The following is a 26,863-nucleotide window of genomic DNA, read 5'->3' as shown; positions in this document are numbered from 1 at the left end:
TTCTTGTTTAATAATGGCATCTATGATAAAGTACAGTTTGATACGGTTAATTGGGATTGAAAAAAAAAGATCCATTGATTTTTTTTATCTAGAATACCGATAAAGAAAATATTGGATTTATTTCTTTCTTAGAACTTATAATTTTTTGTTATGATTTGAGACACAAAATTATATGAAAAAACTTTAAAGTAATTTATAAAAACAAAGAAACAACTTAACAAACACAGAGAAATAAACAAACAAGAACAAAAATATCCGATTAAATGGCAATTACCGCTACAAGCGACAAATTACTGCTAGTGGAGCCACAAACGCGCTGCAAATTACTGCTAAAAAATAGGTCCGGATCTATTCGAACGCGACACGACCTTGACGACGCGTCTCGGTCTCGAAACGAAGCGACAATCTACAGCGCGTGGAGCCACTCAGTATCACTGCTGTTGTTTTCATTTATCAAGCTACATTTTACTGCTACTGCTTGCGACAATCTGTCGCTCGTGGAGCCATAGCCTTAGTGAGTAGGAACAATTTCACCCATTTCTCAAAAACTTATTCCTTTAAATCAGTGGTTCCCAACAGGGGCGGTACCGCCCACCGGTGGGCGTTGAAGAGAGATAAGGGGGCTTTTTGGGTCCAAGGAAAATTTGGGGGGCGTTGAGGAACAGCTGCCGCCCCCTTAAAGTAACTCATTGCTTCTTTGCTTCTAACAACTTCTAACAATCCGAAAATATAAACGAAATGCACAAAATGCATTTTGGTTATGCACCGTGCAATTTTTTATTTATCACTCAGTCCAACACTGCAACAATTTTGACGAAAATATTTGAAGTATGGTTTTATTAAGTCGCCTTCTAATAAGGCATTACCAATGTGTTTAATTTGCCAGAGAGTTTTCTCAAATGAAGCCATGAAACCTTCACGATTACAAGAACATTTGACCAAAATACATCCCGACAGAAAAGACAGAAATTTATCATATTTTGAAATGCTCAAAAAACAACATTTCAAACGTCCAACTTTAGCTAGTATCTTTTCAGCAGTATCAAAGCAAGACGATGATGGGCTACGTGCTTCTTATAATATTTCCTTACTTATAGCTAAATCAGGAAAACCCCATACTATTGGCGAAGAATTAATACTGCCAGCTGTAAGTGAAGTTTTGCGGACTGTACTGCACCAGCCGGCATCTGCTATTATTAAAAAAATTCCATTAAGCAATAATACGGTACAGAGACAAATTGACGGAATGTCTGAGGATGTGGAGCGTTCTCTAACTGATTATTTAAAGACTACTCAGTTTTCTTTACAGCTTGATGAATCAACTCTGCCAAACAATGAGTCTTTACTTCTTGCGTACGTTCGCTTCATAAAAAGTGAAAAAATCTGTCAAAAACTGTTATTTGTAAGAACACTGGAAACAGATACTAAAGGCAAATCGATATTTGATGTTCTGGAACACTATTTTACAGATAAAGGTATACCTCTGGAAAATGTCATAACTGTTGCTACAGATGGTGCTCCGGCAATGGTTGGACGACACCGCGGACTGACAGCATATTTGAAAAAAGCGGTACCAAATATACTCGCCGTGCATTGTGTAATTCACAGACAGCATTTAGTTGCAAAAAATCTTAGTGATCGCCTTCATTGTTCACTACAATATGTAATTACTGCAGTTAACAAGATCAGAAGCAGTGCTCTCAATAATAGATTGTTTAGAAAACTGTGTGATGCAAACGACGAGAATTTTAATTGTTTATTGTTACACACAGAAGTTCGATGGCTTTCGAAGGTGTCTAAAAAGATTTTATGATCTCTTTGACTCAGTTTTAGAGTTTTTTGAAAGCAAAGATGATTCTTTGAGAGACAATTTATTAAAATTTAAGAGCGATATTGCGTATTTAACTGATTTATAAGATAAATTTAATGAAACAAACCTACGGCTACAAGATGGTAATTTGAATTTGATCAAAGCAAAAGGAACTATTTCCTCGTTCGTGTCAAAACTTAATTTGTATAGGCAAAATTTAGGTCGGAGACAATTTCATCAGTTTCAAAATCTTTCTTCTGTGGAGACAAATGATGAAGACATTCTGGTATATTGCCAGCACTTGGAAGCACTTCCAGAAGATTATAGGAATAGATTTCAGGATATCATTGGTCTGGTTATTCCAGATTGGGTGCTAGAACCGTTCTCAAGTTTAGAAACAGCAGAATTATCATTACAGTAGAAATTGATAGAATTGTCAACAAATGAAGAGTTAAAAGTAAAATTTAAAAATGGATATCAAGAATTTTGGCTGCAATGTCAAATTTCAGTATTATATCCAGCTTTATGAGCTGCATCAAAGATGTTTTTCATCGTATTTAGCCGAAAGAGGATTTAGCATAGTCAGCAATTTATTAACAAAGAAGAGAAATAGACTGTCCATAGTGGAGCGAGGTGATTTAAGATTGCTGATGACAAGTATGGAACCAAATATTGACAGATTACTATCATTACATCAAGCTCAGCCTTCTCATTAAAAATGTTATATTATTATTATATTGTTTTTTATGATATGTATTTAAGTTAAAGTTTGATCAATACATGAATACTGTATTTTTGAATAAAACATTTTTTTTTAATTTGTTGTTGCTTGGATTAGTTAAGGGGCCGTCGAATCATATTTAAGGTAGCCTTTGACCTAAAAAAGGTAAAACAATTGTGAATGAAAGTGCGTTACTAATTTTAAGAATGGAAGAGTTTTTTAAGGGGGGCGTTAAGTATTTTGTTTTTGGAAAAATGGGCGGTAGGCCGAAAAAGGTTGGGAACCACTGCTTTAAATGGTAGCACTCCACGGTGTTTTTCCTTTGTTTGGGGGTCCATTGACAATATGAAACAATAAAACTCCTTTAACATTGTAGTTATTTTTAGCCTTACTTTTTAAACATTTTCAATAGCCTATAATCGGAAACGTGTAAACAGTCCTGCTACTACAAATTAAGACCAAGAGATTAACAGAAGACCCTAGTATAGCTTGTCATTTTCTTAATTGTTTCTGATACTGTTTTTATTGGTAGACTTCCTTATTCTCAATTTTTTTACTGAGCTATAATATAAACGATGAAAATTGAAGTACATCTGATATAAAATTACGTTTCAATGGATATTAAATACACTAGGACTACTTGTAATTTTTTATCAGTTATTTCTGGTTAAATGGCCCTCTTTATATTTGTAATTAAAGTATATGTAGTTTAAAAAAAGGTGCGAGGACACAATAAATGTTAAATATTTCTGTGTGTTACCCCAAATATTTTTAAATAAATATTTTCGAATTTAAAATAGTATAATGTCTTGGTATTGTTTATATATTAAATTAAATCGTAAATATTTTATTAAAGGTGAGATCAAGTCGGATATCAAGATCTACAAGATAAAATTCATAAAGAACATAATATGGATAACTGAATCTTGCAGTAAAAAGGAGAATATTTGTGATTGTCGTTTGCGAAAATGTATTCAACTGCAGCTTCTACTACAAGAAAATTAAGGACATTTCTGCGATCTTCAAGAGAAAGTAGGTCACAGTTGTTGTAAAATATAATATTAGTAGTAGGTCATCATGATTTAATAATTTTTTAGGATAATATATAAATATATAAATATATATATATATATATAGTAGTGACTTTGCCCATTGTATGCGACGGGGATCCAATCAATTGTCATCTACAGTCAGTCATTAAATTTTTAAAATATTAAACTTTTTGCAGATAAACGAAGTAAATATAAATTATGATCTGGTGCACTTCTGGCTTGAAATCATGTTTCTTTAGATAATATTGATAGTAGGCTATATACATTATAAGTACTATACGTCTAACGTAGTTTGCTTCAGTGTGTCATATGCTAATATTAGGAAAGTTGATAGTTTGTAATCAGTCAGAGGCCTTATGATTTTTATAATCAAATAAATCTATTCTCATCGTAAACGTTAATTCCCAGTATAAGAGATCGTTGTCAAGCAGTAATAAATGCCAGATGAGGTGTACGGTAGTTTTATTGCAAAACATTTTTCGTAAAAAAAAGAAAAGTTTTTTATTTCAGATGTTCTAAAAACAACCTTAAAGAACAAAAGAACAGATAAAATATTTTTGATTACTAGTGTAATTGTAATTTTAAAATTATGGCGCGTATTTACAGACTAACAAGTCCATCGTCAGTGCTGTTACCAAGTAAAAATGAGTATAGTCACTAAATATGTGGGTACGAACCCTTTAAATGATATTAAATTTGTTATTTATTACATCGTTGCAGATAAATTCGTGTGATGTTAAATATCATACGTTGTTCACTTTTGCGGTTAGGACTCAATAGATTATTTTTATATAATTTTTTAGGCATGACTGGTAGATGGATTCTAATTCATCATACAATTCTTCTTTAACTCAATAACCTCTATAGAAAATGTCACACTTAGAGTGCATTACGGGTAAGATACGGCAATGCTTTTCTTATGGAGAATAAACGCGCAGGGTTGTCGGTTTTCTCCAGCTGTTGATTGCTCATTATCTCACAGGACCGGCTTGGATAAAATGCATCTGCCGGCAGTACGAGCAAAATATTTTATATCATGTATACGTATACAGTAGAATAAAAAGGCATTGCTGAGTTATTGACAACGAAAACTATGAATTTTGCATATAAAACGTCAACATGAGATATACAATTGAATCATATTCATAAGAGTAACATTTGAACACCTCTTTACAAGAACAACATACAATAACTGTAGTTTTAATGTTTTACATAAAATAGAAAAAACCTACATAATTTCTAGAAAAGAATTTGGAAACTTGGAAATGATATTATTTATAGATATTATATATAATATTCAAATTTCCAATTCTTTCATAGAAATTAGATTTTTTCTATTGTATGTAAAATATTAAAAATACAGTTATGTTGTTTCTATAAATAGGTCTTCATTTCTTTTGTAAAACTTCTGCTACAAATTACCATCATTAACATAATCATCTAAATATGGCCATAAACTTGTTTGTCATAATTAGTATTTGATAAACAACAAGCTTTCCCTATTTCACCCCCTACCCATCCTTAGGGTAAAAGTGCTTTTGGAAAACGAAACTACACTTCAAAATTTAGTCCGAGTTTCAACAGAGAGCATGGAGTCCCATAAGTTTAAATCCGGTAAATTATTTAACGGTTGCGCTAAACTCGTAGTGTTAAATGTGTCTTTTACAAAATACGGAACAACTTAATGTAAGTGCTGCTGTAAGACGTACTTCGTTGATGACTGGTGTTAGCGAAAGAAGCATTTACAATTTCAAAAAAGAAAAAGAACAGAGTGGAACGTTGAAATCGCCAAAAAAACGTAAAAAACGAGTGTGTCAATCAAATTCTAGAATATTCACATATGACGAGGGTGTAAGAAGTATTCTACGGAGAATTGTTCATTGTGAATTTTTCATGAAAAATTTGCCGCCATTCTTAAAGCATCTACATAACTTCATACAAGGTAATGAGAATATACACCCGTTGTCTCTTTCTACCTTATACAGACTTGTGAAAGATATTGGATTTGTTTATAAGAAACGTGGCCGAAGAAGCATCATGGTGGAGCGAGAGGATATTATTCATTGGCGCCATAATTATTTGAGAACTATACCACGTTTGCGAAAAGACCATTGCAATATCATATATTTGAACGAATCGTGGGTTAATGTTGGCCAATCTATAAATTACGAATGGTACGATACTACGATACAAAACAGTCGTGATGCTTTTCTCAAAGGTTCAAGTACTGGCTTAAAAGCACCTACTAAACGAGGTCCACGATATGTTTTATTGCATGCAGGTTTTTCAGGAGGTTTCCTTTCTGGCACACAGCGTGTTTTTCTGGCAAAGAAAAATGATGGCGACTATCACGATGAAATGGATGCCGCATATTTTGAGTCGTGGTTTAAGGAGACATTAATATCAAATTTACCAAATAATGGCCGCAGGAATGTCATTGTAATGGACAATGCATCGTACCACTCCCGTAAAGAGAGATTTCCTAACAATTCCTGGAATAAAGCTGCAATCAAGGAATGGCTAGTGGAAAAAGACATTTTTTTCGAGGAGTGTTATTTGAAATCCGAGCTATTAGAAGCAGCGCGTGCTTTTAAAGATCAATACGATAAGTATCATCTTGATGAGTATGCTTCACAACATAATGTTTATATTTTAAGGCTTCCTCCATATCACTGCGAATTGAATCCTATAGAAATGGTGTGGAACCAAGTTAAGCGATATGTAGGTACCCATAATACCACTTTTAAAAACGATGAGGTACGCCAGTTGACGACGGTTTCGCACGCGTCACAGAGCAAAATTGGCGCAATTATGTTACTGATGTTGTTGAGAAAACGGAAACTGAGATGTGGACTGCGGACAACCTGCAAGATGACGTTGACCAATTGATAATACACGCGAACACAGGGGAGAGTAGCGAAAGCTAATCCGACATCTCGGATGTAATTAATTGAATATCTGTGAGTAACCTCGATTATTTTACACTGTATAACCAATAAAATGCATTTACCAGTCCAATCAGAGTATGGGCTTTTCGGATATTGGGCTGGGTGCACGGAAATCGAGTTCCCGGAGGTTCCACCCTGTATATTTATAGCTATCAAAAAATGGAATTTAAAATATATTTGTTAGTTTAATAAAGTATAAATATAATATAATGTTAAATAACTTACACTATAAACCTTATACCTGGTCATCTGGTCAAGTGTGGGCAAGGAAAACCATTATCCCATATGGAATAACACAAGGTTTCGCTGTAAACTACCAGGTTGCTATGCCAAGGAACTAGGTAAACTTATGTTGTATGTAAAAAATGCGAGACTGCATTATGTTTTAACAAGGACAAAAACTAGTAGGTGTTAAAATTTCGCAGTGATTCAAGTGCGCAAGATGTTTTTTTAATAACATCGCCGGGATTAAAAAATGTGCAAAGCTTTTTCGATATTCCCATTCCTGATAATTTTTCACATATTTACAAAAGAAAAAGTTTTTCTTGGATATTGGGCTGGGTGCACGGAAATCGAGTTACAGGAGATTCCACCCGGTATATTTATAGCTATCAAGAAAGTTAATTTAAAATACATTTGTTAGTTTAATAAAGTATACAGTTTTATAATAAAATTCTCGCTAAAAACTTAAGGTCTTTTTATTCAAATTCATGCCTCTTATTTGGCTACTTGAAGGCAATTATTTTATCAATATATTATTTTATAATAAATAACAGAGCCCGGCGTAGAGATCTGGGTACGGTTCTGTGACTACCACTTGGACCTGTTTGTATCGCCAAGCACAAGGCGTGAAAACCGGCAATTGTGCATTCCTATATTAGCCGTACTGCACTCTCGGTGTGACATTTTCTATAGTCAATAACCTACTATTCTGAGGGTGCCTTTCCGTTCCGAACGTTGGCGATCATTTTGACTATGATGACTTTGTTGGTTGCTATACAGAATAACTGTGTTGAGGTTTTTCTATACCATGCTTTTAGGTTATCAAGCCAGGATATTCTTCTTCGCCCTGGGGCCCTTTTCCCTTCAATTTTGCTTTGCAAAATGCATTGAAGTAGCTCATATCTACCTTAATTTCACATTATATGTCCCAACTACTGCAGCTTACGGTCCTTCACGATGTTGATCAAATCCGCGGTTGTGTTCATCCTTTGTAGTACGTCTTTATTGGTGACTTTGTCTGTCCATGGTTTCTTCAGGATTCTTCTGTATAACCATAGATCAAAAGCCTATAAAGTTTTAATAGAGTCATTTCGCCTTCAATGTCCACGTTTCTACTTCATACAGAAGCACTGAATACACGTAACATTTAAAGAGCCTTATTTTCTAGGGTTAGGTCATGGCTCTTGAATACAAAGCTCATAATCAAGAACTTTTTGCCTTTCCGATGCCACATTTAATCTCTTGGGTATTGTCCCACGACTCGTTGATTATATTTACCAAATAGTTGTACTGTGAGACACATTTAAATCTCATTTAGTTCACATACAGATTTTTTCCAGGTAAGTTTTCGTTACTGATGATCATTAGCTTGGTTTTGATTGTATTTATATCCAGTCCATATGTTCTACTTGTTTCCGTTATTTTGTTCATAAAGTTTTGCAACCCTTCTATGGTATTAGAAAACACTATTGTATCATCTGCTTACCTCAGGTTAATGAGCTTGACTCCATTTATTTAGATGCCTTCATCAATATCTTTTAGGGCCTCTTCAAAAATGTGATCCGAGTACAGATTGAATATCAGTGGTGAAATTATGCACCCCTGTCTCACTTTCTTTAAAATTTTGACCTAATTTGTATATTCTCCATCTATTCAGAGCACTGCTGATTCCAATACAGGTTAGCTATTATATTAAGGTATTTTTCGTCAATCCCTATCCTCTTCAGCACTTCCATCATTACTTCATGCCTGACTCTATTGAAAGCCTTCTTGTAGTCAATCAGGCATGCAAAAACATTATAGCTGACATCTCTACATTTCTGAAACAATACCTGCACGGTAAATAAAGCTTACTTTCTGTTTTGCGATCCATCTATGATATTTTCAAAATAAGTCGGTAAAACCACATTTCGAATGCTTCTAGGTTTTTAATGTTGGATTTTTTAAGTGTCCAAGCTTCAACCCCATACAAAAGGGTAGAGAAAATATAACATCGCAGCATTCTTATTCGGAGCGATATATTGGTATCGCGATTACAAAAAAGTTTTCTCATTCTATTAAAAGTTGACCGTGCAATTTCAATGCGGCATCTTATTTCTTTTGTCTGATCAGTATCTTCTGTGATCCATGCTCCAAGGTATTTGTTCGAATATATATGTTCAATTTCTGTATTATCTAGTACTAGCTTAACTTTGATGTTTTGTGCTTTTGGAAATACCATTAACTTGGCTTTCTTCAAATTTATTTTTAGTCCATAATCGTTGCAATATATATTTATATGTTCAGCAAGGTGTTGCAGTTCCTCTAGTGTTCCTGCCAGAAGGACGGTGTCGTCAGCATATCTTATGTTATTAAGAGGCTCACCGTTTATTATAAGGCCCTCACTGACCTCGGCAAGCGCTAATTCTGAGATGGCTTTACCGTATAAATTGTATAACAAGAGTGATAAAATACACCCTTGGCGGACCTCACGACGAATCTGGATATCCTCGGTCAGTTCATTTTCAACTTTCACTTTTGCTGTTTGGTTCCAATAAAGGTTACATATGATTCTAATGTCTCTTCTGTCTATGTTTTTATTTAATAATTTTTTTTAAGCTGATTATGCTGCACTCTGTCAAATGCCTTCTCAAAATTAATGAAACAGGCATATACTTCCTGATTTATATCTAAGCATCTCTGCGAAAGAACACTTACTGCAAACAGTGTATCTCGTGTTCTCAGTCCTTTCCTAAATTCCATTTGTGTATTACTTATGCCTTCATCTAATTTCTTATGTATTCTATTGTGAATTACTTTTAAAAACAATTTAAGACATGACTCATTAAGGCTATGGTGCGATGTTCATTGCACTCCTTTGCATTGGCTTTTTTGATTAGCAGTATGAATGTTGATTGGAGCCATTCTTTAGGTATTATACCTGTTCTATATATGATATTGAATAGATCCAAAAGAAGATCAATGGATTCAGTGTTTTGTATAAAACTTAATGAGGTCGCTGGTTAAATGATATTCGATAAATAATAATACCGAAAAAATGAAATAATTTGTTTGTAAATCAATTAGCGAAAAATAGCAAATATAACTGTCAATAAATTAGGAAAATAACTGGTCTTACTCATTATTGATGTTTGTACAAAGAAAGACTTATCCTTTGAAATATTTGATGGATTCTTAGCCAAGGAGATCTCCTGGAGGATGCCCGCCGACGCGGCTCTCTGGCACGAGAGCCAACAAACTTGGTCTGTCTCGTTCGCTGTCTTGTCTTGAGATGAAGTGTCTTGAGTTGAGACTTGAGACGGTCAGAAACCACCCTCTCTTCGAGGTGGTCGGTAGCAAGAGGACAAACCCATAAATCAATCTATTGTATTGTTAATTGTGACCGTAATACGAACCGTACACTTGTGTGTATTGGCGACACAAGACAAAAGAGAAGTCAAATTCTCCGCACTTAAACACAATAGATGAGACAACCAGATTTTATAGGAAGCAATATATTTTACGAAAGTCGTTAGAATACATAGCATTGAATTAGACCACATTACAGTACCGTAACAGAAAAATATTAATAGTAAAAATATGAAAAGAAATAGTACATACTTTCCCAAACATTCTCCCGCGCCAAAAACGAATGTTTTTAAGAACAGCTGAAAATATAAGTGTAAAGAATAGACATGAAAGATCGATATACTAATAAAGAACTAAGTAAGAATAAAATATGAATTGACAAATAAGCGGCAGTCATATTTTGACCGCAAAACATTGTTGGATGTCATCTGACCCTGTGCTCAGATTAACAACGCGTACAATGCCATCAATTCAAAAAGAATAGCGTCGAATCAGTAGAATTTTTCGACCGACTAAACTAGAAAGATTGTGTCATACACAATACCGTTGGCTCCTTTTCCTATAAGAATTCCGTGGGGTGCGAAAAGACAAGAAGAAGAATAGCGTCGAAATCTCGGCGTAATGATATTTCGACGAGCTCCACGGTAGGAAAATGCCAGTTTGGTGAAAATTCTAATAATTGTGCCAGTGATAAAACACGACTAACACAATCAGAGAGGTGTTGATTAGAAGGCATTTGATGCCGAGTAAAGTGTGGTATCAGTTCTTGTATGTGTTTAATACGATTGCCAATTTGGGGTAGAAAAATTAGCTCAAGAGAGCGCAATCGTCGATATCGGATTCGAAATATCGGAAGATCGGACGAACAACCCTTTGACAAAAGTGACTAGATCAGCCAGCAATATGGCTGCCAGGAGTTCCAATCTTGTCGAGACAGAGCGAGCATGAAAATTGGACTAGACTCGTTGACAAAAGTGACTAGATCCGTCAGCAGTATAGCTGCCAAGAGCTCCGATCTCGCGATAGATGTTCCTGTATAGAAATAACACCAGAAATGTAACACATACAAGTACAGAGGTCAGATGTATCTGTTCAGATGTTTCATTATCCTAGGATACATTGAAGTACCACAAAGATTTTAGAACACGTTTGACTTGCAAAAAGACATGGAAAATGAATAAAAACAAGAGGATAGCAACAAAAATACGACTGATTTACAAACGAATGGCCCGCTTTGTGAACGGTTTGTCAAAGGGACAAGAAGAATGAGAAAAGAAATCAGTCGTAGGATTCCATTTTAGGCCCAGTACCGTAAAAATGAAAGGTTCCTCTTTGCCAACGAACAACATGTCAAAATGCGTAAGCCAAAGCCTGAAAATAATTAGAGATGGTTGCTGACGTTGTCGATTTGTCTAGCGTAAAACCATCGAGCTTTAAAAGCTAAGCGAGTGCTCACTGCAGAAGGTGAGTAGTATGAAAGAGAATCACTTGTAGCGTGATTCTGACGTAGGTCCGTCGAGATGGCTGCTGGCCCACTGCCTAGCGGAAAACCATCGAGCATTAAAAACTAAGCGTTACTCTTGTAGAGTTTATGAGCGAAAGAAAACGAAGAAGTACCGTTAGTAACGATTCGTAGCAAAAACTCTTGGAGAGGTTTAAGCAGTCCGATCTCCAGAGAACCCCTTTTATAGTTCCAAAATTCCTCATTTACTTTAATTTGCCGATACGTTTGCTCTATATCGCAAATAAAACAACAACGAAGATATCGAAAATTAAGCAAAGAACGAGATGCCCTTTTAGGACCAGTATCAAAAGCGTCGATTAGCGACACACCTCGAACGTCATATAGATTGGCGTCGAAGCCAGTACGAATTTTGGATTAAAAGAAGCGAAATAAAAATTTGTTTTTTTGAAAACTGTGTGAGAGTTATAAGCAATAATCGATTTAAAATCGGATTCAGAAACCGGCATCATATGTTGAGAAGTAACAAAATCTTCCACGAATGCAACATATGTCTCTTTGAGATTCGGAAGTTTCCTAATGCGATCCTCTAGCATACAAAATGAAGATATGCATAAGAATAAAGAATAAGTAGCGAATATAAACAAGAGAAAAAGATAAATAAAGAGGATTAGGTTGTAGAAACGGTGGAATAACAGAAAATAGACTTGTTAATTTTCGAAAAATCAACAACTGAGAAATATCCTTCACGAGCTTCGTCATGTTGGGACAAAACTAACAGGTGCCTACTCTTTCCGACTTCCCAAAACCTTTGTAGAAAAGATCTATGTTTGTATACATAGAAGTAATGAAAGAGGTGAAATAAAATATAGAATAAGTCGTAGAAACTCGCCCTTATAGAACATAATTGAAAATGATTTCTAAGACCACAGGATGATTTGGTTCGCCAAGAATTTTGACCAAAATTTACGAAACGAAAAACCAATTCAACCCCTATGAGTATTTCTATAAGATCTGATTACAAAAATGCGTGATTTGGTAGATCACGGAAATAAAATTGGCTGTGGAGCCTGTATCTAGCAGGATACGAATTATAAGAAAGATGCGAAAACATATTTGATCAGTATCAACTATGTGGAAAGAAATAGACGAGGACATTAAATGTGGTTGTGTAGCAAAATGGAAATGTTAGTATTTGAAGAAGTGGTTGTCTAAAGGAACAAGATGAATTTGAGCGTTGGTTAACAAACGAAGCAAAACGCGAGACCGTGATTCGCTAACCGTGCAATTCGTCGTTTCGAATGAGGTGGAATCAGGTCACGTACACAAGAAGTATGTGGATTAACCAACGAGAAAATTTCCTGAAGCCGTTTAGTCCCAAAAAATACAAACATTTACATGAATAGTGAGAACCAGAACACAAAGCACGAAATAGACGAGGACATTAAATGTGTTTGTGAAGCAACTTAGAAATGTTGGTATTTGAAGAAGTGATTGTCTAAAGGAACAAGATGAATTTGAGCGTTGGTTAACAAACGAAGCAAAAGCGAGACCGTGATTCGCAAACCGTGCAATTCGTCGTTTCGAATGAGGTGGAATCAGGCCACGTACACAAAAAGTATGTGGATTAACCAACGAAAAAAGTTCTTGAAGCCGTTTAGTCACAAAAAATACAAACATTTATATGACTGATAAGAACCGGAACACAAGACACATTTAACACCTTGATTAGTTACCTTAGAGTGCTTTGTGGCACTAATGAAACCACAAGTAACGGAGATGTTATCAAAATATTGAAATAAGACAGCGATTATCAAAAGCGAGTAGAAGAAGACAATAAATTCAATCGAAACAAGGTTGTGAGATTTATGAAAATCTACCCTGGCTACGAATAATAATGAAGGCGTGTGGTTTTGATACTTGAATGCGTTTCATAGGCCTCCTTGAATCTAGAGAATGCCGAGTATGGCGCGAAAAGCTGGATTTGTTCATTTTGTTGAGCATTGTAAGATACAAGCACGAAAGAGAGGACAATGCAAACATAAATTAACAAATCAACACGAAGAGAATATCTAGATTTAAAGAAGTGAACGCTTTTAAACAAAATTAATTGCAGATAAGTAAGAATATCGATAAAAAAGGTAAGTAAAGAAAGGTATAGTAACAAAGAAAATCGAAAGAAATGTGTTTATGTTAACAAACAAGACGTACAGAATGAGTTGGAAAGTATTGTACAAGTAGAACAAAAATAATTCATAACAATCAACACAAAACAATGTAAAAATGTAAATAAATCACAATAAAACACAATAAATCGTAAATGTAATATATATGTATAATTTATATATGGTATTAATCAAAATATATATGAAAGTATTTTACCTATTGAAATTATGAATTATAAAAATAGAAATAAATTTAAAAATTGCTGTGTAAATATGATCCAATTTAATTATGTAAATTAAATTTAAAAAGAATGCCGAAGGACCGATTTAAAGTTAAATTGAAAAGAAAAAAAAACAATTAATTGAAATGAATTAATTGAAACACAATGAAATTAATTGAATCAAAGTCAAAAAAATTATTTATCATCCGTCGAAGTGGCCAAATGTTTTGTATAAAACTTAATGAGGTCGCTGGTTAAATGATATTCGATAAATAATAATAACGAAAAAATGAAATAATTTGTTTGTAAATCAAATAGCGAAAAATAGCAAATATAACTGTCAATAAATTAGGAAAATAACTGGTCTTACTCATTATTGATGTTTGTACAAAGAAAGACTTACCCTTTGAAATATTTGATGGATTCTTAGCCAAGGAGATCTCCTGGAGGATGCCCGCCGACGCGGCTCTCTGGCACGAGAGCCAACAAACTTGGTCTGTCTCGTTCGCTGTCTTGTCTTAAGATGAAGTGTCTTGAGTTGAGACTTGAGACGGTCAGAAACCACCCTCTCTTCGAGGTGGTCGGTAGCAAGAGGACAAACCCATAAATCAATCTATTGTATTGTTAATTGTGACCGTAATACGAACCGTACACTTGTGTGTATTGGCGACACAAGACAAAAGAGAAGTCAAATTCTCCGCACTTAAACACAATAGATGAGACAACCAGATTTTATAGGAAGCAATATATTTTACGAAAGTCGTTAGAATACATAGCATTGAATTAGACCACATTACAGTACCGTAACAGAAAAATATTAATAGTAAAAATATGAAAAGAAATAGTACATACTTTCCCAAACATTCAGTATTCACAATTTTGAGTAATTCAATAGGAACTTCATCAGGCCCAGGAGATATACTACCTTTGGCTTGTTTCATTGCATATTCAATTTCTTCTCGTATAATGTCAGGCCCAGTATCATCCTTACATTCTTTTGGTGCTTCTGTTCTCCCTTTGTCTTTAAAAAGTTGTGCTATATATTGTGTCCATCTCTGCATTTTTTGATTTATATCTGTTATAAGTGCACCACTGTCATCTCTTAGTTGCCTAGTTTGAAGTGTTTTTCTCATTCCTGTTAATTCTCTAATTCTTTTATGCATGTTAAAAAAGTCATATTTTTTCTCAATTTCTTCTACTTCATTTCACTGCTCATGTAACATTCTCTCCTTAGCTTATTTTATTTTCTTTTTAATTAATCGATCAGGTTCATTATATTTAATTGGATTTTTTGTTTTGAATGATTTTCTTTGATTCATTAATAGTAGTATTTCTTCAGTCACCCAGTCTTTATGTTTTCTTTTCTTTCGTTTTAAGTTTTCATTTGCTGTTTTAATTATTGCTACTTTTATATTTTCCCATTTCTGATCAATGTTATAACTACTTTTATTTAGTTCTTGGGCATTACGTAGATTTTCAGTAAGAGTTTTTATAGTTTGTTCCTTTGTGTGTGGTTCCCTTAATCTCTTAATATCAATTCTACTTTGTGTGGGTTTTTTAACCAGTTTCAATTTGGTTCGTAATGTGACTACTATGGGGTTATGGTCTGAACCGATATCTGCTCTAGGGTAAGTTTTGGCAGACAGTATAGAATTACGAAATCTTTGTCTAATGAGCACAAAGTCAATTTGATTACGGATTATTAAATCCAAACTGATTGGGCGCAATTTGTTCATCGCATTTCCGGTAAATTATTTTGTGCATGACTTTTAAAAACAGCTTCAGCCGATGACTTATTAGGCTTATGGTACTAGTATTCACAAACTTTTGCACCTGGTTTTTTGGACAATGGTATGAACTCAGATTTGAGCCACTCTACTGGTATTTTTCGTGTGTTGTATATTTTATTAAATATTTCAGTTATTATTTTTTTTTGTTTTGCAGCTGATAGCTTCGGCAGTTCTGCGGGAATATCATCAAGTCCCAGTGCCTTTCCATTCTTCATTTGTCTGACGGCTGCCGTTATTTCTTCTAGTAAAATTTCGGGACCTGAATTTTCTTCAATGGTAGGCTCTTGTATTGTTCTAAGTTCGTGAAAAAGTTTCTCCAAGTATTCTACCATACTTTCCTTTTATCTTCTTTGGTTATGACAAGATTGCATTTATTAATTGTTATTTTTCCACTATTGCGTTTTCGAAACTTTTCAGATATTTTCTTCACCTTTCGATGGACATTGAAGTTATCATATCGACACTGATACTCTTCTATTTCTTGACATTGTTCTGTTTTTTGTTTCTCTTCTTAGATTTTCTTTGTTTTTTTTTATCTGATCTATAAGTTCAAGTATTTCATCGGTCATCCACGATTTCCGTTTCTCTGTATCTTTCTTTAGGTGTTGTTCTATTATTTCTCTCACTGTTTCTTGTATGATGGTCAGACTTTTCTCTTTAGTTTCTGCATTTCTGCATTTTAGCCTCTTTGTATTGAGGTTTTCACTCACCTTTAGTCGAACATTGGGATTTTTCGGTTTTCTAACATCATACTTCTTCATCGACTTACTTGTAACCTTCTTCATTCTGACTTTGAAATTATCTTCAACTGGTAGATGATCAGAATTTATGTCTACCCCCGGGTATATTTTGACAGATGTATATGTTTGTATATATATGTAGTAACCTATACTTGTGTTTTTTTTTGGACTGAGGTGGAAAGATTCGTAATCGACTAGGGAAGGTGTCCCTAGTACTGTTGGATTCAACCAAAGGACCAGAGACATACGCCGACGGCACGATGTCAAACTATATGACAGAGGGCCCCCTTCGGACATCCCTGCCAGGTCGCCTACTAACTAAAACCACCCCCTCTTCAACCCGTGGTATCCCTGGACGAGTTCATTAGCGAACGAAACATGGGGATACCACGCGCAGACTGGGTTAAAGGTGCCCTTAGGGCTATTTATTTTAAGTTACAGCACTTACCTAAAAGCAGTAAGCGTGTAGGGAAGGAGACCTAGTTTCCAAGCGGATAAACTTAAGAGCTTAAAGAAGGGGGTTTGCCGTAAAGGGTAACATTTGGTACATTTTTGTACAGAAAAGAAAAAGAAGGAAATAAAAAAAGAATGTTTATGTTTTGTTTTTATTATTTTTTTTTTGTATTTGACCCCTCACCCAGCTTGTTCGGCTCTTTCTATTATAGTCTTCCTTTTCATGATACCTGTTATATGGTTAATTACATATTCAAAATTCTCTTTGCTGGTCATTGCAATCTGCATGTTGTTGTTGGGCGCGATCGCGCCGAATCTATTCTGCAGCCTTTGTTGTTCGTAGGCGAAAACATTACACCGGAAGATGCAATGTTCCGCATCGTCCCTCTCATCACACGAGGTGCATATGTCATCGTTGGTTTTTTTGATGCCATATGTGTAGGATCTGAAAGATCCATGACCGGTCAGGAACTGAGTAAAATAGTAATTCACTCTTTTAAATTTACAGTTGTACCATGCTACAACATCGGGGATAAGCGTTTTGGTCCAACGAGCTTTCGTGGTCTGTACCTCCCATTCTCTTTGCCATTCTCTAAGCATGTTCACTCGTATGGTCCTTCTTACCTGAGGTAGGTGACCGTCATGGGCTTCATACAGCATTTGTCTTTCTTTGGCAAGCAGGTGGATGGGGAGCGTTCCTGCAATCACCTGTAAGGCCAGCGTAGAAGTGGTTCTGTACGCGCTCACCACTTTTAAAAGGCGCTTCCTTTGGGCTCTTGTTATAATATCTTTGTACTTCTGGTATTTTAGTACGTTAATCCAAACGGGAGTTCCATATAGAAGGGTCGATTGCACTACTTGAAGGTACAATTTTCTCTTGTTGCTGCTGGGCCCTCCTATGTTAGGTATTATTCTTTGGATAGCTGCTTTGGATACTTGTGTATATTTACAATAATTATCAATACCTAATTTTTCCATCATAATCATAAAAAAGGGTAATAAAAATATTGTAACGTATGCCTAATATATTTAACATTTTTTTAGAATAAGTAACAAATTTATTTGTTGAGCTTTGTTTTTCGACTGTCTGTTTATAATGTTATTCACTTCCAGTTTTTTAACCAACTTACTATTTACTTCAACATTAATGTTTTTGCATATTTAAAATGAATACTTATACTCTCTTTTTATTTATAGATCTATATGGAATAATATTCAATATTTTGCATTTTGTTGTGTTGATACGATTTTTAAATTTAAGTTATTTGAAAAAAGTGCAAAGTAAATAGGTACCTATCAACAACATTTATTTTAAAAACTTCAAACAACTGTAGTGTTATTAGGTGAAATTAAATACGTGGTCAAATTGCCGACCTACGTTATTTAGATGAAAAATTCACAGTTTTAATTTTTGAATGCTCTAAAGCAGGGGTTACCAATTATATTCCCTGAGGGTCCGTTTCGAAATCCTACTATATACACTTTCGCGGTCCTGACACTCAGCACTTATCCAGACAGTGTCATAAACGAGTACGGGGTTACCCAGAAACCCTGCAGTAGTTGTAACTCCCCTCAGGAGATCATCTTGGTTATGTAGTTGAAGCCAGGCCACATATAGGCCACCTCGTTTAGGGACGGACATGAATTAAACTCAAGGAAAAAGATGATTATAAAGCTAAATTTCAAAATTTGAAATACAAAAAAAATTCATTTTATTATGGTTCTATTACCTGAAAGTTTGGAAAAAACATTTTAGTTTTATTATAGACTGGTTACTAGGTACTTACGTCATAAATATGCAAATTAAAATAACTTCAGTGTTCAGACAGCTCCCTATTGTAGTTTGCTATAAGATTCTTTTTGGGTACTTCCTGAAATTTTGAATTTTGAATATTAAAAATGTAAAAATATTTATACATTTCACTTTGATTATAATTTTACACTATAATTTTATTACTATTTGAATTTAACGGCGGTCCACAAAAAACAAGCAGACGGTCCAGATGCGAACAGCGGTTCGCCGTTTGGTGACCCCTGCTCTAAAGATTCAAATTAAATAAACCTTAACCTTCTACCACTAACGTGTACTTTCTGGAGCATAACTACTAATGTGCCAGGTAGACCGCTTGTAATTTTTATTTGGTATTGCCAACACTTTTTACAAATATGATAAATTATGTTAAATTTAATTTCTTTAATACATTTTCCATTAGCGTATGCATATTTCTAATAATATTTTTCTAAATTGTAAGTTATCAAACATAATACAAATTACATGTCAAAATATCCTAAACAATAAAACGGTTTAATAAGCATGTCGTATTTTTTGTATTGTTTAAAATGTTTATAAACTATTAATGGAAAATAAAGATCAAAGATACAAAATATGAAAAAATAAAATAAACAAAAAAAAAATAACATAACTCTTTTATGAAAAACTACAACACACAAACTTTGGCAATATTGGAATTTAGATAAAAAGGTACTTTGCACAATCTTTACAAACATTATGCAACGTACAAACGAAACGTACAGCCTTGCTTTTTTTTTGGAACATACGATTTAATTTACAATTAAATATGTTTCTTCATCTGTTAATTATTTGCCATGACTGTCTTTATCGGTATAAATCTATCCATTGAAAAAGTAATGAGTATGAGTACGGGCATCAGTAAGAATCAAGACCTTCAGACCATACTTTTTGGGTTTATTTGACATGTTAATGCTAAACTTTACACGACCTCTTAAACCTATTAGCATCTCATCAATACAGGTGTATTAACCAATTGTACAAAAAGGGTGTACATATGTGAAACAAAATATGTGAAATTATGAATATAATTTCAGTTAATGAGGACTGTATTACATAGGGCTGGTTCAAATAAATTAGGATATATAGTAAAGGATTAATGAAAAAACCATGGATGACCGACGGTATATTACAGATGATGGACAGAAGAAGAGAATCCAAGCGGAAAGACTACGTTGCATATCAATTTCTAGACAAAGAGATAAAAAAAGCTGTCAGAGAAGCTAAAAATAGAAATCTGGAAGAACAGTGTGAACAAATCGAGATATTGGAACGTAAACACGATTCGCTTAACCTCCACAAAAAGATCAAAAAAGCAGCAGGCATCTATAAATCAAAAAGGCCGGGACACTTAACAGACGCTCAAGGAAATCCAATAGTTGATATTGAAGAAACAAAACAACATGGATGAACTATGTGACAACAACATTTGAAGACGATAGGAATGTCACCATCACACAAAATAAAAATGACGATACCAGACCACCTATTCTCGAAGCGGAAGTAGAAGCTGCTATAAACAACATTAAGGAGGAAAAAGCCGCAGGACTAGACGAGTTCTACTCAGAATTTTTGAAAATTATTGATAAAGACGAAGTAAAAAGACTTATCTCGATCTTCAACAATATATACCAAAGTGGAAAAATACCCCAACAGTGGCTAAGATCAACTTTTATCCCTAAAAAACCCAATGCCAAAAAATGTGAAGATTATCGAATAATAAGCCTTATGAGCCATCTCCTGAAAACTTTTTTAAAAATTATACATAAAAGAATATATAAAAAGTGTGAAGAACACATGACAAACACACAATTCGGCTTCAGGGATGCATTGGGTACTCGAGAGGCACTTTTCGCAATACAAGTTCTCTTTCAAAGATGTAGAGACGTGAATTGTGATATATTTGTCTGTTTTGTTGATTACCAGAAAGCGTTCGATAGAATAAAATATGACGAACTGATGAAAATATTAAATTCAATTGGTCTAGACAGCAGAGATCGCCGTATAATAAACAATATCTATTACGAACAAACTGCAGCTGTTAGAGTTGGGGATCAGTTAACAGACGACATAAAGATAAAAAGAGGTGTGCGACAGGGATGTATATTGTCCCCATTATTGTTCAATGCCTATTCAGAGCACATTATGAACCTAGCGCTAACGGACATAGACGAGGAAATATTTATAAACGGAGAACGATTGAACAACATAAGATACGCTGATGATACTGTCATTTTTGCAGACAGCATTAAAGGTCTACAAACAGACTCTTGTCTCCAGGGTGACAGAAGTAAGTAGCAGGTTTGGGCTTGATTTTAACATCAAAAAAACCAAATACATGGTTATAAGCAAAAATAGGATACCACCTGGTCAATTACTAGTTAACCAACAACCTATAACACAAATCACCAACTTTTGTTATCTGGGTGCAAACTTAAATGAACAGTGGGACCAATCGACGGAAATTAAGATAAGGATCGAGAAGGCAAGATCAGCTTTCGTCAAAATGAAAAAAATCTTTAATAGCCACGATATAAAATTGGAAATAAAAGTTCGTTTACTAAAATGCTACGTATTCTCCGTTCTTTTATATGGCGTGGAGTCATGGACCTTAACTGAAGCATCACTGAAGAGGCTCGAAGAATTTGAGATGTGGTGCTATAGACCCATGTTAAGGATTTCTTGGATAGACAGAGTTACCAACGAAGAAGTATTACATAGAATGGGTAAAGAGCGCGAACTAGTCATAACCACAAAACGCCGCAAACTAGAATACCTGGGCCATATAATGCGCAATGAACAACGATACAACCTACTTCAGACCATACTTCAAGGTAAAGTGCATGGGAAAAGAGGTCCAGGACGAAGAAGAATATCCTGGCTGCATAACCGAAAATGGTTTAACTTAACCACTACCGGACTTTTCAGGGCAGCAGTCAACAAAGTCAGAATAGCCATGTTAGTGTTTAACATCCGTAACGGATAGGCACCATAAGAAGAAGTAAAGGATTATACAGACAATAGCAAATTAAGTTTATACAAAATCTTACCAATTCTTCTGCTGCACACACATACTCGCGGTATTTACAGGCTTTCAGTCGCGGTTGTTCTTCATACGGGAAATCTGTCTGGGTACCGGATTCTGAACAGAGTCTCGCGGTACTAACACTGTGATCACGAGATATAGAAGATTTGCGTCTGTACACGATTTAAAACAGTATTTGTGGTATCTATCAATGGGTAATTTTACCTGACTTTCTAACGTTCTTGAACAATAGAATCATAAAATTGGAATTTACACAGAGAAGAATTATTAAACAATGATCTCTCAATATATCGATTTATCAATACATACGTATATACATATATATCAAAGAACATATACACATATATCGAAATATATAACTTCGAAGGACCAAATCTAATGAATATTACAGCATAGATAAGATTTATCTGAACCGAATTAGATCAACTCAAAAGTATGACAAACTATGTAGAATCAAGATGTGAGACAAAGAGATAGAGAGTGAGAGAGAGATTATGATTTACATCTGGCTCGAATAGATCACAATATGTACAAAGAGGGTGTACATATGTGAAATTATGAATATAATTTCAGTTAATGAGGACTGTATTACATAGGGCTGATTTAAATAAATTAGGATATGTAGTAAAGGGTTATACAGAGAATAGTAAATTAAGTTTATACAAAGTCTTACTAACTCTTCTGCTGCACACACACACTCGCGGTATATACAGGCTTTCAGTCGCGGTTGTTCTTCATACAGGGAAACTGTCTGGGTACCGGATTCTGAACACGTGTCTCGCGGTACTAACACTGAGATCACGAGATATGACACATTTGCGTCTGTACACGATTTGAAACAGTATTTGCGGTATTTTTCGCGTAACTATAAGCGAGAGAGTTAGTGAAGACAAAGAGGGATACGTCTGTACCAAGCGAGAGGTAACAGGCAAGAGAGATACGTCTGTCCCAAGCGATAGGTAACAGGCAAGAGTGTCTTTCTTGTTTGCTATTTTAAAACTGTCTGTATTTTTAATGGAGTGGGGTTGAAATGTGAGTAGGAAGGGTTATCAAGGGTTGGACTAACGTTATGATTGTAAAATTGTGGTAGAAGGATAGTTAATAATACAGCGAAAAAATGACATGATTTTTCGCATATGAAAATTGAACACCAATATAGTACTGTTTATGACAATTAGTTACAAAAATTAATTAAAAATCTGTGATATTGCTGCAGCAGGATCATTTTCCGGTTTTGCCACTTGATCTTCGGGGTTGTTAAAAGCTAGACATCTTAAAATAATTAGCATCCTTTCCCGAGACACCACATAATGAAATACATTACACCCGCTGAAGTCTGTTGCAAACAAACACTAAATGTCCTTAATATTTGAATTGTAAGCAAAGCTGTATTATAATATGTTTAATAAGGCTTAGAGTTCTATAATATCAAGGTCTTACAGCTCCAGTTTATTAAGCCACTTATAGTTTCTTCTCAACTCAGATAATATTTAGCAGTTCCTCAAAGTATTCTGCCCACATCTCGGTCTTCCGCCCCTCTCTTTCTTCCTCCTGGATTCCACTATATCATGGCGTATGTCACTGCCTCATCGCCTGCTCGCCAAATGTGACCTAACAAATCTAACTCTGCATTGCTTTATTTTAGTTACGATGTCTTCCTTAAGTTCTTCCTTAATTTCTGCATTTGTTCTGCTTCTATATTAATTTTGCTCTGTTCTGATTGATCCTAGTATGGTTCTCATAATCTTTCTCTCTGCTATTCAGAACTCAAATTTAGAACTTCCTATTTTGATTGATTTTTGCCATAATCTTAATATTTTTGTCTTTTTTTGATTTAATTTTAGCCCCATTACCTTCTCTTTCTCTCTTATTTCTTCTAGCATTTCTTTCATTATTTTACTGTTTTTTGCAATAATACCAATATCGTCTCCATATGCAATTATTTGACCACCTCTTGTTCTGAGATTTCCTTCATTTATATTTCGTAGTACATATTCTAATGCTAGATTAAATAGAGTTGTTGATAAGGCATCTCCGTGTTTTATCCCTTTATTTATACTAAATTCCTGTCTCTCCTCTTTGTGTCTTTATGCTTATTTTTGTATTTCTCATTGTCATTTCTCTTAGTTTTCTGAGTTTGTTTGGAATTTGTAATTTTTTAAGTGCTATCATTAATCCGTTCCTTTTAATTGAATCAAATGCCTGTTTGAAGTATATGAATAACATTTCCAATTCTAATTTATACTCGTTTTATTGTGTGTATTGCATCTATTGTGGATCTTCCTTCTGTGAATCCACATTGGTACTGTCCTACTGTCTTCTTTGTGATCTTTGATAACCTCTTTTTTATTATTGATGTCAATATTTTATACGTTGTGTTTAGTAACGTTATTCCTCTATAATTTTCACAGATTTCTTGGTCTCCCTCTTTATGTACTGTTATGATCTGCCCTACGTCCCAGGCCCCTGGCATTTTCTCTTCTTTCCATATATTTTTTCAATAGTGCCAGTATTTTTCCTCTTACTTCCCTTCCTCCATATTTTATTAGTTCCATATTAATTCCATCTTTACCAGGGGCTTTTCCATTTTTGCTTCTCTGTATTACTTCATCCAATTCCCTAATGTTGGTTCTTTTGAAATTTCGATGTGTACTTCATCTGCTTCTTCTTCGTGCACCGTTTCCTCCTCGTTATGCATTTCTTCTTCTGTTGTTTCCTTCGTCAAAAGCTCTCTGTCGTAATCTCTCCATACTTGCTTGTATTCTTGGTCCTCTATTATCACTATTCCCTCTCTATTTTTTATTCCGTTTGTTTTGCCCTTGTATTTTTTTTTGTTCTTTAACCTTTTTGTAAAAACTTTTCGTATTTCTATTTGTACTTTCCTGCTCTATTTCCTGCATTTTTTTGTCTACCCATCTTCTTTTATTTTGCCTTATTACTTTCTTAGCATTCCTTCTTAATTTTTCATATTCTTCTCTGTCTTCTTTTTTATCTGTTCTTAGCCATTTATTTCTGGCTTGCACTTTTGTTCCTGTTATTTCTCTACATTCTTGGTTATAGCATCCGTTTTTTGTTTTAGCCTGACTTTTACCTATCTGCATATTTGAACCTTCTTCTACTGATTTTTTGATCGTCTTCCATTCTGTGTTTATATCTTCTGCTTTATATTTCTCTTTTATTTGAACTGTTACTGCCTCTTCATATTTTTTTCTTACTTCTGCATTACTTATTTTATTGACATTCCACTTTTTATGTTGGTTTTTTATTTTGTTTCATTTTTAACTTTTTGTCTTATAGTGGCTGTGACCATGTAGTGGTCTAAATCTGCACACGCACCTCTGAACGTTCTTACATCTTTTATTGACGATTGTTTTCGTTTATTAATCATTATGTGATTAATTTGACTATATGTTTTCTGATCTGGTGACCTCCATGTTACCTTATGTATTTTAGGGTGTTCAAATTTTGTTGAGCTTATTAACAAATTTGTTCTTGTTGCTAGGTTACATAGTCTTTGCCCATTGTCATTCATGTTTTCGTGTATTGTATGCTTTTCTGCAGTTTGTTGTAAAAAGTCCTCTTTTTTAATCTGGGCGTTGAGGTCTCCTAGTACAAATATGACATCTTCTTCGGGTATTTTTTCTATCTCCTCTTCGACCCTATCATAAAAGATTTCCTTTTCGTCTGCATTGCTTGTTGCTGTGGGGGCGTATAAATTCAAGACTGATATATTAAATGGTTTGCTGTTGACTTTAACATAGGGCATCCTTTAGCATATTGGCTTGAAATTTATTATTTTCTCTCTTAGGTGCCTTATTATCATGAATCCCACGCCTTTTTGCCCTTGCTTCTTTCCTCCTGAATATAACATTGTAAAGTCTTGTTTATCAATCTGTCCCTGTTCCTCTCAGCGTAATTCTTGCAGTGCTGCAATATCTATTTTATACTTTTTGAGTTCTTTTCCTATTTCTAGCATTTTTCCTGGAGCTAGCATAGTTCTTATGTTCCATGTGTTTATTTTTAACTCTTTATTTTTTTTTGTTCTGTTGTCTTCATCTTTTATTTTTGTTTTCTTGTCTATCTTTCTTTATTTCACTTTTGTTGTACCCGAGTTTATCTGCAGGCATTTCCTGTTTCTTTGCCTCGTCCGTCAACGAATAATGCATCCTCTCATCCCTTGCTAGTTTTTTGAACCACCTCCATGATGGTCCTCCAGCTGGTTGGTGTTTCTATTCCATCTCCTTTCTAGACCATCTATTAAAAGTTTGTTGGCTTTAATTTGGACACGTTTACCTTTCTTTATTTCATCTTTTGCTATTCTTCGTATTTCCTTCTGTATTTGTAATTCCTTTGTCGTTAGATCATTGTTTATATTATCTTTTTTCTTTTTTCACTTCTTTAAGTTTACTTTTGTTTTCCATAATTTTTGTTTCTTCTTCTTTGTTTGGCAGTCTGACTAAACATGTTTTATCTCCTAGTCTCACTGCTTCTTCTATATTAACGGTGATATTCAGCTCTTTTGTCATAAAACTTCCTATTACTTCTTTTAGTATTCGTCTATCGCCAGTTTCTATTGTCATTCTCTGTATTATCACATTATTTTCTTTTCTTATTCTATCCAGCCTTTCAAGGCGTCCAAAAGTGTTATTAAATAACTAAAAAAACACTGGTTAATATTCTTATCTCAGACATCTTTTGCCTACAGAAGACTCCGAGTATTCACTCTGAAAAGCAACCAGGCAAATAGAACGTACTTAATGTTCAAACCCTCCAAGCCTCACTGAAAATCTCGCATGGGCAAAAATTAATAAAGAGAAAGCCGTCGGTTTTCAGCCTTCTCCTGCAGATGAAAATATTAATATAGATAATGAAATACAAATTTATCTAGAATCTGTTTATCAACTTTAAACTCCAACAACAAATTTACAAGAAACGAATTCAACTGATATCATTTACACTAAATTAAACCCCAAAAAGTCCTCAGGTTATGACCTAATTACTTTAAGAATTTTAAAGAAATTACCAAGAAAAGTCAGACTTTATTTAACACAATTATATAATGACGTATTAAGGAC

At 34.4% G+C, this 26,863-nt stretch overlaps 2 protein-coding genes across 6 annotated transcripts in view; both read left to right on the top strand.

The window, feature by feature from the left end:
• The window catches only part of LOC140450216 (phospholipid-transporting ATPase ABCA3-like), a 314,982-nt gene that overhangs the window by 105,226 nt on the left and 182,893 nt on the right, over positions 1 to 26,863 (top strand). For 4 of the 5 annotated variants that reach the window (XM_072543703.1, XM_072543702.1, XM_072543699.1 and 1 more), the window contains exon 2: positions 3,388 to 3,563. The exons of the other annotated variant lie outside the window; for it this stretch is intronic. In XM_072543703.1, coding sequence (XP_072399804.1) covers positions 3,500 to 3,563 — 64 coding nt within the window. In that variant the 5' untranslated portion in view covers positions 3,388 to 3,499. The remainder of the gene's footprint in view (positions 1 to 3,387; positions 3,564 to 26,863) is intronic. 5 annotated transcript variants of the gene reach the window in all.
• Positions 821 to 1,813, top strand: LOC140451208 (SCAN domain-containing protein 3-like; the record flags this gene model as incomplete). Its single annotated transcript, XM_072544944.1, has 1 exon — positions 821 to 1,813. A coding segment is annotated over one exon (993 nt), but the record flags the coding sequence as incomplete, so codon positions are not given.

This window comes from Diabrotica undecimpunctata, chromosome 9, assembly GCF_040954645.1.
Source record: "Diabrotica undecimpunctata isolate CICGRU chromosome 9, icDiaUnde3, whole genome shotgun sequence".
Classification (NCBI taxonomy): domain Eukaryota; kingdom Metazoa; phylum Arthropoda; class Insecta; order Coleoptera; family Chrysomelidae; genus Diabrotica; species Diabrotica undecimpunctata.
This window is presented reverse-complemented; position numbering and strand designations above follow the sequence as displayed.